The sequence below is a fragment of the Chrysochloris asiatica genome, unplaced genomic scaffold (genome assembly GCF_000296735.1).
Source record: "Chrysochloris asiatica unplaced genomic scaffold, ChrAsi1.0 scaffold00077, whole genome shotgun sequence".
Classification (NCBI taxonomy): Eukaryota; Metazoa; Chordata; class Mammalia; order Afrosoricida; family Chrysochloridae; genus Chrysochloris; species Chrysochloris asiatica.
In genome coordinates this window covers 2900186-2913554 of record NW_006408595.1, presented here as the reverse complement: position 1 = coordinate 2913554, position 13369 = coordinate 2900186, and the positions used below count along the sequence as shown (strand labels likewise).

At 37.2% G+C, this 13369-nt stretch overlaps 1 protein-coding gene across 1 annotated transcript in view; it reads left to right on the top strand.

Moving 5' to 3' along the window:
* SLC2A13 (solute carrier family 2 (facilitated glucose transporter), member 13) overlaps window positions 1–13369 on the top strand; it is a 536393-nt gene that overhangs the window by 347912 nt on the left and 175112 nt on the right. Inside the window, exon 5 of the mRNA XM_006865299.1 lies at window positions 8199–8362. Within this exon, the coding sequence (XP_006865361.1) occupies window positions 8199–8362 (164 nt within the window). The remainder of the gene's footprint in view (window positions 1–8198; window positions 8363–13369) is intronic.

Sequence of the window (13369 nt, the reverse complement as noted above, 5' to 3'; positions counted from 1 at the left end):
GATGGCTTCACTGGTGAGTTCTACCAAACATTTAGGGAAGATCTATCCCCAGTTCTACTCAAACTATTCCAGAAGATAGAGAAAGATGGAAAACTTCCTAATACACTTTATGAAGCAAGCATAACCCTCATACCAAAACCAGGGAAGAATGTCACTAAGAAAGAAAATTATAGACCAATATCCCTCATGAACATAGATGTGAAAATTCTCAACAAAATCCTTGCCAACAGAATTCAGCAGCACTTCAAAAAGAATACATCATGATCAAGTGGGATTCATATCAGAGATATAAGGATGGTTCAACATTAGAAAAACGGTCAACGTAATCCACCATATAAATAAGAAAAAAGAAAAGAACCACATGATCATATCAATTGATGCAGAAAAGGCATTTGACAAAATCCAACATCCATGCCTGATAAAAACACTCAACAAAGTAGGAATTGAAAGGAAGTTCCTCAACATAATTAAGAGAATATATACAAAACCAACAGCCTAGGTTACTCTCAATGGAGAGAAACTGAAAGCCTTCCCTCTGCGAACAGGAACCAGACCAGACAAGAATGCTCCCCACCTCCCCTGGTCATCAGCAGTCAGCATACAGCCCCTCTCTCTCTCTGGGTCTGGAGTTCCCAACTGTTCTATCTCTCCACATCAAGGACCTGTTCCTTTTATAAAGAATTTCATATCACGTATTTTATAACTTTTTGAAGCCCCCTTGTACATGAATCAGAGTAATCATGATTAAATTGCAGGAGCTAATTTCTCTTACTTAGATGAGTTCCTCGGGTATGAGGCTAAGTATGTACCATGTCCTTTTATTCATTTAAGTCTTTATAGTTCCGTGCATGTCTTTTTTGTGAACTTGTTTATTTTGTCAGAAAGTTAAACATATTTACTATTTTCCCCTGGCTGTTGGGTACTTTGTAGCTAACTCTTAGTGATTATCTCAATAAAGTTTTCATGTAATTTTCTCCATCTTCTACCTCTGTGGGTCTTATCAGTTTTTATATTTGTATTAGTAATTCTATCATGTATTTTTGTTATCGTTGTTGTTAAGTGCCTTCCAGTTGGGTTCCGACCCATAGCAACCTGTATAGGCTTTCCGAAGAGTAGCTAGTGAGCTTGAAGCAATTCAAACTGACTTTGCAGTCCAGCACATTAAGCCACAGTGCCATACCAGGACTTTTGTTATACATATTCTTAATTCCAAACAAGTAGTTTAATACCCACTTCTTGCTTCTTGCTGTAAGGAGCTCTGGTAGTGTAGTGGTTACAAATCGGGCTGCTAACTTCAAGGGCAGCAGTTTGAAACTACCTGTGGTTCCACAGAAGAAAGATGAGCCTTTCTGCTTCTGTAAAGATTTACAGCCTCAGAAACCCTGTGCAGGGTCATTATGGGTCGGAATCGACTCAACAGCACTTATCGACAACAACAACAACAACCTTGATGTTAACTTTGGCAGTACTAAAAGGCAAACCAAACACGTTACTATCGAGTTGATTCCTACCCATAGAGATGTTATAGGACAGAGTAAAAATGCCCCTTAGGATTCCCAAGGCTATAAATCTTTACTGAAAGAGACTGCCACATCATCCTTCTATGGAGCAACTATTGGGTTCGAACCACCAATCTTTCAGTAAGTGCCATCAAGTCGGTTCTGATCCCTACCGACACTGTATAGGGTTTCCAAAAAGTGGCTGGTGGGTTTGAACTGCTGACCTTGTGGTTCAAACTGACCTTGGGGTCCAGTGCATAATCCTGCAGTGCCACACCAGGTGAAAAAAAGCCTATAGCTTCAAGAAGGGAAAACATTTTTTTAGAAACTCCAGAAATTCCTATGAAATGTTTTTGTCAATGGTTGTTAAGTGCAGTCAAATGGGTTCTGGGTCTTAACAACCCTGGATGGTGTTTCTGAGGAGCAACTGGTGGGTTTGTGTTTCAAATCCACCTTATGTTCAAGTGCTTATCCTACAATGCCACACCAGGACGCCCAAGGATATGGGATACCCAAAACTATAAATCCTAATACCTATAGGTATTCAATTTTTATCAATTAGCAACTTAATATATGTATTATATTGTTGTTGTTAAGTGCTATAGAGTTGGTTCAGACTCTTAGTGACCCTGTATAGGGTTTCCAAGAAGTAGCTGGTAGGTTTGAATTGTTGGCCTTGCGATTAGCAGTCTATTGCTTATCCTGCAATGCCCTGCCGGTTCTCCATGTCTTTTATTTAGCATATAAAATATATGTTGCTGTTGTTATTGTTGTTATGTGCTGTGGAGTCGGTTCCGACTCATAGCGACCCTGCACAGGGTTTCCAAGGCTGTTAATCTTTACGGGAGCAGAACTCCTCATCTTTCTCCTGCAGAGCAGCTGGTAGTTTCGAACTACTAACCTTGTAGTTCGCAGCCCAATTCATAACCACTATGCTACCAGAGCTCCTTATAAAAAAAGAAAAAGAAGAAGAAAAAAAAAAAAAAATATATATATAAGATTGTTTATTTTTTTATTACTAGTTAAAGGAGCTCTGGTAGTGTAGTAGTTATGAATCAGGTTGCTAACGTCATGGTCAACACTTTGAAACTACCAGTGATTCTGCAGGAGAAAGATGAAGATTTCTGCTCCCATAAAGATTTACAGTTTCGAAAACCCTATACAGGGTCACTGTGAGTTGGAACAGACTCCACAGTACATAATCACCACCACCAGTCATAATTAGATAGATTGCCATTACAAAAGCTTACATATTCCTAGAGCTGTTTTGTTTTATTCAGGACTGTAAGCTACATCCCACATAATCTCTAAGATAGTATTTCACATAGTGTCCCAGTCCTTTCTGCTCTGGGACACCTACAGAGAGGTGGTGGACAGTCTTTTGTGAGAACATACTGCCCTCAGGTCTACCAGCCTTACGCTGAGTAAAGAGATAATATGTGTGAAATGACCAAAGATGTCCAGGGTATCTTTGGAGAATATGGTAGTTTGTTTGATAGAAATGATAAGATGACTTTGAAAAGAGAAAACATTCCTGCTTTGAGTTCAGAAAAGAAAGAAAGCCTTTTTCATTTATTCATAGTGATCTTTTATGACGCAGACACTCTTTCATTTTGTATAACTTTTGAAAATACTCATTCCCTTGAAAATTCAAGCTACTATACTACATAAAGACTTAGAAGATTATAAACACATTCATAACCCATTATATAAATTACTGACTGATAAAATCTTTTATGAAAACATTGAAATTTTAAATTTTAACTTAAATATATCTTTCCACAAACTCCATGGTCTGACTTTAAAAAACTAAGTTTGTGAACTCTCCTAAATTAAATGTGTCTTTCCTGCCTAATGAAAGTATAGTTTTGCCTGAAGTTTTTTAGAACTGATTATCCTTTAAGTGAACCTTCTCCTTTCATTCTTTTGCCTTCTTTAAGTGTTAGCCTTTTGCTTATTATTAACACCTTTATTCTGATAGAATAATGAGCCCCCCAAATGGTGCAGGACTAGGTAACATTTCCTTTATCCATAAAGTTGCCATATGCCTGGGAAGTCAGCTCGATGTCAACTAAGAACAATAACAAAGATGTCCATATTCTAATCCCCAGAATCTGTGAAGTTATTGTATTACATGACTAAGGATAATGAAGAGCAGCATCAATGGAATTAAGTTTGTCAGTTTACTGGATTATATGAAGAAGAACATGGCATCGGTATTGAAGGAAGACTCATTAACAACCTGCAACATGTAGATGATACAACCTTGCTTCCTGGAAGCAAAGAGGACTTGAAATACTTACTGATAAAGATCAAAGACTACAGAATTCAACATGGAGCGTACCTCAATATAAATAAAACAAAAATCCTCACAACTGGACCAAAAAATAACATCATGATAAACAGAGAAAAGATTAAAGTCATCAAAGTCTTCATTTTGCTTGGATCAACAATCAGTTCTCTTGGAAGCAACAGTCAAGAAACCAAATGATGTATAGCATTAGGCAAATCTGCTACAAAGAACCTCTTTAAAGTGTTCAAGAGCAAATATAACAGTTTAAGGACTAAGGTGTCCCTTACCCAAGCCATGTTGTTGTTAAGTGCTGTTGAGTCCGTTCCAACTCACAGTAACCTTGTATAGGGTTTCCAAGGAGCAGCTGGTGTGTTTGAACTGCCAACCTTGTGGTTCACAATCCACTGCTGATCCTACAGTGCCACGGCATTTTCAATTGTCTTACGTCATTGTGAAAGTTGAACAATGAGTAAGGAAGACCATAGAAGAATGGATGCATTTGAATTGTGGTGTTGGTAAAGAATATTGAAAGTACCATGGACTGCAAAAAGAACAAACAAATCTATGTTGAAAGAAGTACAGTCAGAATATTACTTAGAAAAAAGGATGGCTAAATTTAGTCTCACACGCTTTGGAAATGATGTTTGTAAGGACCAGTCCCTGGAGATAGATAAGACATCATGCTCAGTAAAGTGGAAGGCTATCAAAAAAGAGGAAGACCCCCAATGAGATGAACTGACACAGTGGTAGCAACAATGGACTCAAATGTAACAATAATTAGGATGACACCAGATCAGACAGTGTTTTGTTCTGTTTTGCATGGTCTGTTGTGCATAGACTCACTGTGAGTTGGAACCTACTTGATAGCACATGACTTCAACAACAAAAATCTAACACTGTGGAAGAAGTTTGGGTTTTTGCTTTCTTCATACTTACAGGACATTTTTGTTTAAATTAAATTTGGAAACTGAACAGCTTATTTTGTTGGATATTATTCCCCATCAAATGTATGGTAATTGTGATACAACAGTAAAAACTATTACAGTCACCAATGCTAAAGAAAGGCAAATGAAGATGAAACTCAAGCCAGTCTTTCAGGGAAAAGATTGAGAGTGGGTGGAAGTTACATTTCTTACTAACAAGGAAATAGAAGGCTGTCAGTGAATTTTAGCCCCTACTTACACTGTATTCCTTATAATACACGTAGAACAGTTCTCTTTTGTCAGTGTAATGACTTGAAATGAGCTTCAAAACAATATACCTTCAGTTCACTCGGCCTCCTGTCCAACCACTTGGCTTTCGTTAGTCATCTTTTCATAGAACAGTTCTTATTGTGTTCTTTCTCTTTAAATTTCATTTAATGGCTTTTCTATTGCTTTCAATTAAAGCCCAAACAATCAGTATGACCGTCAAGGTTCCTACACAGCAGGAACATCTGCTACAGTCTACATTTACTGCTCTCTTACTCATACCTGCATCCTGTGTTCCAGACATGGGTAATGTACATATACTCTATAGACCCCATGTATTTTTTTTTGTCATGATTTTGTACTTTTCTTCTTTAGACATGTCATTGCCTTCACCTCAAATGCCCTCCTAGATCTTTCTGTCTGGTGACATTCAATTTTCTTGAAAATCAGAGAGGCTTCCATATCAAATAAGATTATTTGCTCTGTCATTTATTCCGTATTGCAACTTATGTTCCTGTTGTGGCCCATTATGTTGTATCATAATTAGTTCTTTACATTTCATTCTCTTATACTAATCTCTGAACTTCTTAAGGGTCTAACAACATATCAAATGACTTATACAGTAGATCCTCAATGTTGTTGTTCTGAGCTGGTGAGTCAGTTCCAACTCATAGGAAGCCTATTTAGAGTTTCCAAGAGCAGCAGGTGGATTCAAACTGCCGACCTTGTAGTTACTAATGCTTACCCTACAGCACATCTGATAGATAGATACTAACTGAACAAAACATTATGTTTTAGCCAACATACCTCACAGATACCATTAGAATGTTGATTTCTCTCTCCCAGGCCAGTCTTTGGTTATAATCTGTCTTTCAAAATCAACTACTATGGGAGAGAGTTCTTCGTAACTTAAAGGACAGTTTTCATCTTAAATAAAATTCAAAGATTAGACACCTTATTTTGTTTGATATTGCTTCCCTCTTTGTCTCTTGTTAATACTTGCAATTTCATGATTTTACTGTATCTTAAATCAAAACATTAAAATACTTCTCTGTTCTTTTTAGTTCGTTGTTTCTTTTTCATGGTTCTATTTGGAAGCATTATTTTGTGCAATGTTTCTCTCATTATTTTTGAAGCATTAAGAATACACCAACATTTAATAGCATGGAAAAATACTAAATGATTTGGACTTTAAATATTTGAATTTTCTTTTAGCACTTCTACTATGTTCGACATTCTTAGATTTGGTATTTATTCTCATCTCACAGTGATTACATATAGGTTTGACCTTGTTGCACAGATCTTCATGAAAATCAAATGAAACAATAACATAAACAGTGGTGCTTGGAATGGTAAAGCACTGTTTGGATGGAATTTATTGTTCTTATTTCATTGTTTTTATTTTATTTTCACTTACAGTCTGACTGAAAGTGTTCACAATTTACATAATGATGGGATTAGTTCCTCTGGGAATTCCTCTGTTTGTAACAGCTCTCAGAATTCAGTCTTAAAATCATTGGCATCCTTTTTACTGTGAGTAGGTAAACACATCTGCAGGCTGCACAGTAATTGATAAGTGTCATTTACCAGTAAAAAAGGAAACTGGTTATTATTATGGTGAGTAAATCCATGTTGGTATTAGTATTTTACATAAGAAAAGACATCATTAATTTTTTTAAAAATAGAAGCCATGGATGAATCAAAGTTGAATTAAAGGACTGAAAATATATTCATTTCTGAAATACTATGAAAATGCTGATAAATATCTGAAAACTATAACCATAGAAATGCATGCTTTAACATATCACTTGGAATTTCCATTATCACAGTATGTAGAAAGCTAACGTGGTTTTAGATTGTCTTGAGAATTAGACAAAGCCATGGTCAGAGTGTCTTTAGGATTTAAATTCTGTCACATTTCATGGTTGATTCATGAAGAGTATTTTCCTTTCTTAGTTTTCAGGTTAGCTTTAATGTAATGTTTTGCTGTTAAGTGCCATCAAATCCGTTCCCACCAATAGCGACTCTGTGTAGGGTTTTCAAGGAGTCACTTGTGAGCTTGAACTGCCGACCTTGTGGTTCAAACTGATTTTGCAGTCCAGTGCATTAACCAGCAGCGCCACCCCAGGACTCCATAACAACTGATAATTCCACTAGAAAAGACATTTCCTGTGAGAAAACTATTATCCTTTAGTGTGCCAGACATGTACTATTGAGCATCAACAAAAAATTGGCAGTATAGTTTTGTTTTTTAAGAACTAATTAATTTTCTTAGCACAAAATGATTCTACAGAGCCTAATCATGTAGACTGTCCAGAGCATAGAGATTTACTTCACAAATGAGTACACTTTTCTTGTAACACAAAGACTATTCCCATGTCAACTCTCTCCTTATATATGCTAAATTAAATACAAATAACTATTACCCTTGTATCTTCTTTGAAGAGATTCCTTGTTTTAATAGATTTCTGCCTTCATTCACACTTTCCTTATTATATGTAGGGAATCACTTTTAGTGAACTAGCTACCACTGTTCCTAGTATTGGGGTTTGTTTCACTTTGAAGCCTTCAGTGCAACCCATTTACTTGAGTCTTTTCATGATTATTGTTCATGTCAACTGACCTTTGAGTTGGTTCTGACTCAGTAACTCTGTTTAGGGTTTTGGAGGAGCTGCTGGTGGATGTGAACTGCCGACCTTACAGTTAGCAGTTCAGTGCTTATCCTACAGTACCACATCAGGACTCCTTCATGATTAATGTTTGGTTCTGACCCATAGCGTCCCAGTATAGGGTTTCTGAGGAGCTGCTGATGGGTTTGAACCACTGATCGTGTGGTTCACAGTCCAGTGCTAATCCTACGGTGCGACACCAGAATACAGTTCAAAATAAATTGTATCTGAACATAGTCTCTATATAGTAGTTGTACATTGAATAATAAGTAATAAATGTACCTGATTTTTCCATCTCTAAAGGCATTATTATAATGACAAATTTTAACTGTATACCTACAGAAATCACAACTCTGTGCTAAGTGCTCAGATAATATGAAGAAAAATTAGATAAGACCCTTGTCCTTAAACATGCTGTATGAGTTCCCCTGTTGATATTACTCTTAACTATTCATGATTTTCTTTAGTGTGTGGCGTTTTTCCTATCTGGATAAGCAATGTTTCTTTGAATAACTATCACAACAATGTTTTCTATTTTGCCTTGCAGGTACTACAGTGCAACTATTCTGCAGATGTCTGGAGTTGAAGATGATAGACTTGCAATATGGCTGGCTTCTGTTACAGCCTTCACAAATTTCATTTTCACGCTTGTAGGAGTCTGGCTTGTTGAGAGAGTGGGCCGCAGAATGCTTACCCTTGGTAGCTTAGCAGGTAAGGACCTAGATACATAATTCAGCTGTAGCCTTTTTTGCAATGATAAGTTAGCCTTCCAAAGTACAGGACTGTTACTTTGGATACTGATTTCTGAATCAAACAATATAAAATTAGAGTCCCTCAATACCAAAAAAGAAAGAGAAAAGAAAAAAAGTTTAAATCATTGTTAAAATATTTGACTAGAATCCAGAATTGCAACAACAATTTTTATCTACTGAAGGTAACATTTCTCTGTTATTATTTTAAGTTCTGCTCAAAAGTTCAAGTGAAAAAATAATGCTTTATGTTCTTTCCATGATTGAAAAACTTACTATTCAGAAACTTGCTTTTAACATATGCTATTATTTTTAAGTTTGAAATAACATGGAAGTAAATTTAAAATATTTTTCCCAAAGCTCTTTCAACAGTGGAATATTAGCAGCATATAATTTGCTCACAGTGGGGACAGACTCTTTTTGTGTGGAATGAGGCCAAATTTCTAGGGTAAATTCTGGTTGGATAGGTCTGTTTTGTACGATAGCTAAATGAAAGCAAAATCTTTCTCACGTTCAAGTTTCTCTTTTGTTTTGATTCTGCCCATTTCATTTATTATTTGCCTGTCATATAAAGGTTGTTTTACTTGACAGAATGAGATCCATCTTTACCATTGTCTTTACATGGCTGCATCATATAATTTTGTGATTTTTTTTTTTCAAATATACAATCATAATACTTCTTCTAACTAAGTTGTCCTCTAATAACACCTTTATAAATGTTCTTAGAGTAAGAATACATTTTTCCATTACAATATACTGTCTAGGTCAGTATAACTAAATTTTGTGTTAACCTACTTAAACCTAAAACATCAAACTAATACTGTTTTAAGTACCTGTTCCAGATTTCAGAGAGAAAATACATGCTAAGGGCCAACCTCAGTTATTAGGAATTCATGTCCTCCCACACCCTAGCTCCAGAAGGAAGGGTAGAATGCCTCACCCATCTAATTCTTGCCTAAGCTGTAGAAACCCTTGAGTCTGATAATACTGAGTTGAACTACATTAGCAGCACTGAGAAGACGGTGAAGATTAAGGGACCAATGGTAATTGTGATAGGCAAATGGAAGGGTGAGGGAGGAAGGTGACAGAGAAATAACAGTTCAAAAATCTATGCATTGTCAACCATACTGAAGAAAACAGAAATGCTTAGCCTAAAAAGGAAAATCCTAAAGGGAGACATGATAGATGTCTTATTCCAGAAGATTGTAAATGTGATGAGGACATGGATTGTTATTTAATGTAAGAAGAAATATTTACAATAGTCAGAACTACCTAACATTACCAAAAGGAAATGGTTGATGTTCAAGCATTTCAAGAGGTATCATATGATCAAGAGCCAATGATACTGAAGGAAGAAGTCCAAGGTGCATTGAAGAAATTGGCAAAGAACAAAGCACCAGGAATTGATGGAATACAAATTGAAATCTTTCAAGAGAGTGAGGCATCACAGGAGGCACTCACTCATCTCTGCCAAGAAATTTTGAAGACAACTATCTGGCTGACTAAGTGGAAAAGATCCATATTTGTGCCCATTCCAAAGAGATGTAACCCAATGGAATGTGGAAATCAGTGGACAATATCTTTGATACACCATGTGAGTAAAGTTATAATAAAAGTAATACAGAAACATCTGCAAGCATACATTGACAGAGAACTTCCAGAGGTTCAAACCAGATTCAGAAGAGTCTGTGGAACGAGAGATATTATTAACTGATGTCCAATGGATCTTAGCTGAAAGCAGAGAATATCAGACACAAAGACTTTTGATTGTGTGGATCATGACAAGCTATGGACAACATTGTGAAGTATGATTATTCTAGAACACTTAATTGTACTCATGAGGAATCTGTACATGGACCAAGAGGCAGTTGTTAGAAAACACCATGGGAACACTGAATGGTTTAAAATTAGGAAAGATGTGAGACAGGGTTGCATTCTTTCACCATACTTATTCAACCTGTATGCTGAGCAAATAATTCGAGAAGCTGGGTTATATGAAGAAAAATGTGCATCAGGATTGGAGGAAGACTCATTAACAACCTGCGATTTGCAAATGATACAACCTTGCTTGCTGAAAGTGAAGAAGACTTCAAATATTTATTGATGAATATCAAAGAGTGCAGCCTTCAGTATGAATTGCATCTCAATGTAAAGAAAACAAAAATCCTCACCACTGGACCGTTAGACAACACTCTTATCAATGGAGAAAAGATTCAAGTTGTCAAGGACTTCATTCTTCTTGGCTCAACTATCAACTCTCATGGAAGCAGCAGTCAAAAAATCAAACGATGTATTGCATTGGGCAAATCTACTGCACAAGACCTTTTTAAAGTGTTGAAGAGCAAAGATGTCAGCTTGAAAACAAAGGTGCGCCTGACCCAAGCCATGGTATTTTAAACAACCTCATATGCATGTGAAAGCTAGACAGTGAATGATGAAGACTGTAGAAGTATTGATGCTTTTGAGTTATGGTGTTGGAGGAGAATATTGAAAGTGCTATGGGCTGCCAAAAGGACCAACAGATCTGTGTTGGAAGAAGAGTAGCCAGAATGCTCCTTGGAGGCCAGGATGGCCAAACTTCATCTCTCATGCTTCAGACATATTGTCAGGAAGGTCCAGTCACTAGAGAAGGATATCATGTTTGGTAGGGTGGAGGGTCAGAGAATAATGAGATGGATTGACAAAGTAGCAGCATCAATGGGCTCAAGTGTGGCAACAATAGTGAGGCTGGCCCAGGATCGGGCAGTGTTTCATTCTGCTGTGCATAAGGTTGGTATGAGTTGGTACCAACTCAATGGCACCTAACAACAACAACAACCTAAGAGTAAAGTGTGCTGCCTCCAGATGATAGAAAATTCAACAAAAGGCTTGTTGACCATCAAGCAATGATGTGCTAAAAGTAGACTCCTAGCAAACCAGAAAACAAACAAAGCTAATGTCAGAGTGGATTCCAGTTAATAGTGACCATCTAGGACAAAGTATAACTGGCCCATGGGGTTTCCAAAGGTTGGAATCTTTACAGAAGCAGACTGTTATGTCTTTCTCCTGTGGCGCAGCTACTGGGTTCAAACTCCCAACCTTTTGGTTAATAGCTGAGCGCTGCAATCACTGCATCATCAGGGCTCCCTAAAATGGATTGGAAATTGGATTCGTTGACCTTTGAATATCAGGACAGCTCTAGCTGCTTTAAAATTTTGGAAAGGACAATCTTTATTTTCCATAAAAGTGTATGTTTAAAATAGCATTTCAATTATTCTAAATCTGGGATTTGGCTTTTGAGATCTGGAAGAAATTACTGATTAGTTATTTTTCTAGCAGCCTGTGTCTCTTCGTTTGTTGTATTCTAATAAAATGCTTTCTTATCAGTTCTGTTAATTTTCGAAGCACCATAGATAATTAGCTCCAGAACCAGTCTGTTTGGAAAAGGTTCGGTTCCCTCCTTTGTAAATGTGGATAATTATAATTCGTACTTCATAGGGTTGTAATGAGGATTAAGTACTTTTGTACATGGATAGCACTTAAAACACTGCCTGACAGAAATAAAGTGCTCAGCATTTTAGCAATCAGCAGCATTATTATTGCCAGAAAGTGACTCTTTGTGGTTTTAACAGTACTGTGAAATAGGCCCACATCATTACAATTCAGGATCTCTTCTAAACTTTTCTGACTGATGTCATGTCTACCTCTCAGTGTGGTTCTTCTGCCCCAAAGCTTTGCAGACAGAGGCCATCCATGACTATCATGAGAAAGTATGAAGATAGTTACCCTAAGAGACTTCATGAGCGGCTTCTCAGTACCAGTATTGTGGTGGTTTGTTTGTTTTTCAGCCAAAACTACAAATACCCTAGCTCCATCCATTCCCAATACCATGCAGTTTGAGAGACACCTTCCATTTGTATATGCATCTAATTGCCTTGTCTGTGTGGACAGCTAAAATGGTGTAATCAACATCCTGTGAGTCGGCCTAGGAGTTAAAAACGTCTGGTTTCTTGTCACAGGTCTCTTCTTTCACCTGTGCATATTATTGTTGCTGTGTGCCTTTGAATGAATTCCAACTCACAACAACCCTGTAAGACAGAGTTGAACTGTCCCACAGGTTTCCAAGATTGTAATCTTTATGCAAGCAGACATCTTTCTGTCATGAGGCAGCTGATGGGTTCAAACTGTTTACTTTTCAGTTAACAGATGAGGGCTTAACTACTGTGCCACCAAGACTCCTTTACTTGTACATAAAGATGTCAATGTTGTGTTGTTTTCTAGTCAGTTCTGACTGATGACCCTGTATAGAGTTTCCAAGAGAAGCTGGTAGGTTTGAACCAACAACTATGTGATTAGTAGTCCAGTGCTTATCCAACATAGTGTCATTTATTGCATCCTTGTTATATTGTTGTTTGTGTTAATGTTATTAAGTGCCATCAAGTCACTTCTGATACATAGCAACCTTGTATGGGGTTTCTGAGGAGCAGGTGGTGAGCTTGAACTGCCGGCCTTGTGATTCAAACCAACTTTGCAGCATGATTAAATAAGTTCCACTAGAACATAGTGACAATTTCATACCAAGACTTCCTGCTTAATAAGTTTGTTTGTGTTTCAGTACAAAGGTAAGTCCCAAAGTATTACTACTACATGCATTGTTGTTGTTTGTTGTTAGATGCCATCAAGTTAGTACCAACTCATAGCGACCTTATGCACAGCAAAACAAAACACTGCCCGATCCTGAACCAGCCTCACTACTGTTGCCACACTTGAGTCCATTGATGCTGCCACTTGGCCTATCCAGCTCATTGGGGTCTTCCTCTTTTTCTCTGATCCTCCACCTTACCAAACATGATAGCCTTCTCCAGTAACTGGTTCCTCCTGACAATATACCTGAAGTATGAGAGATGAAGTTTGGCCATCTTGGCCTCCAAGGAGTACTCTGGCTGCACTTCTTCCAACACAGATCTATTGGTTTTTTGGCAGTCCATGG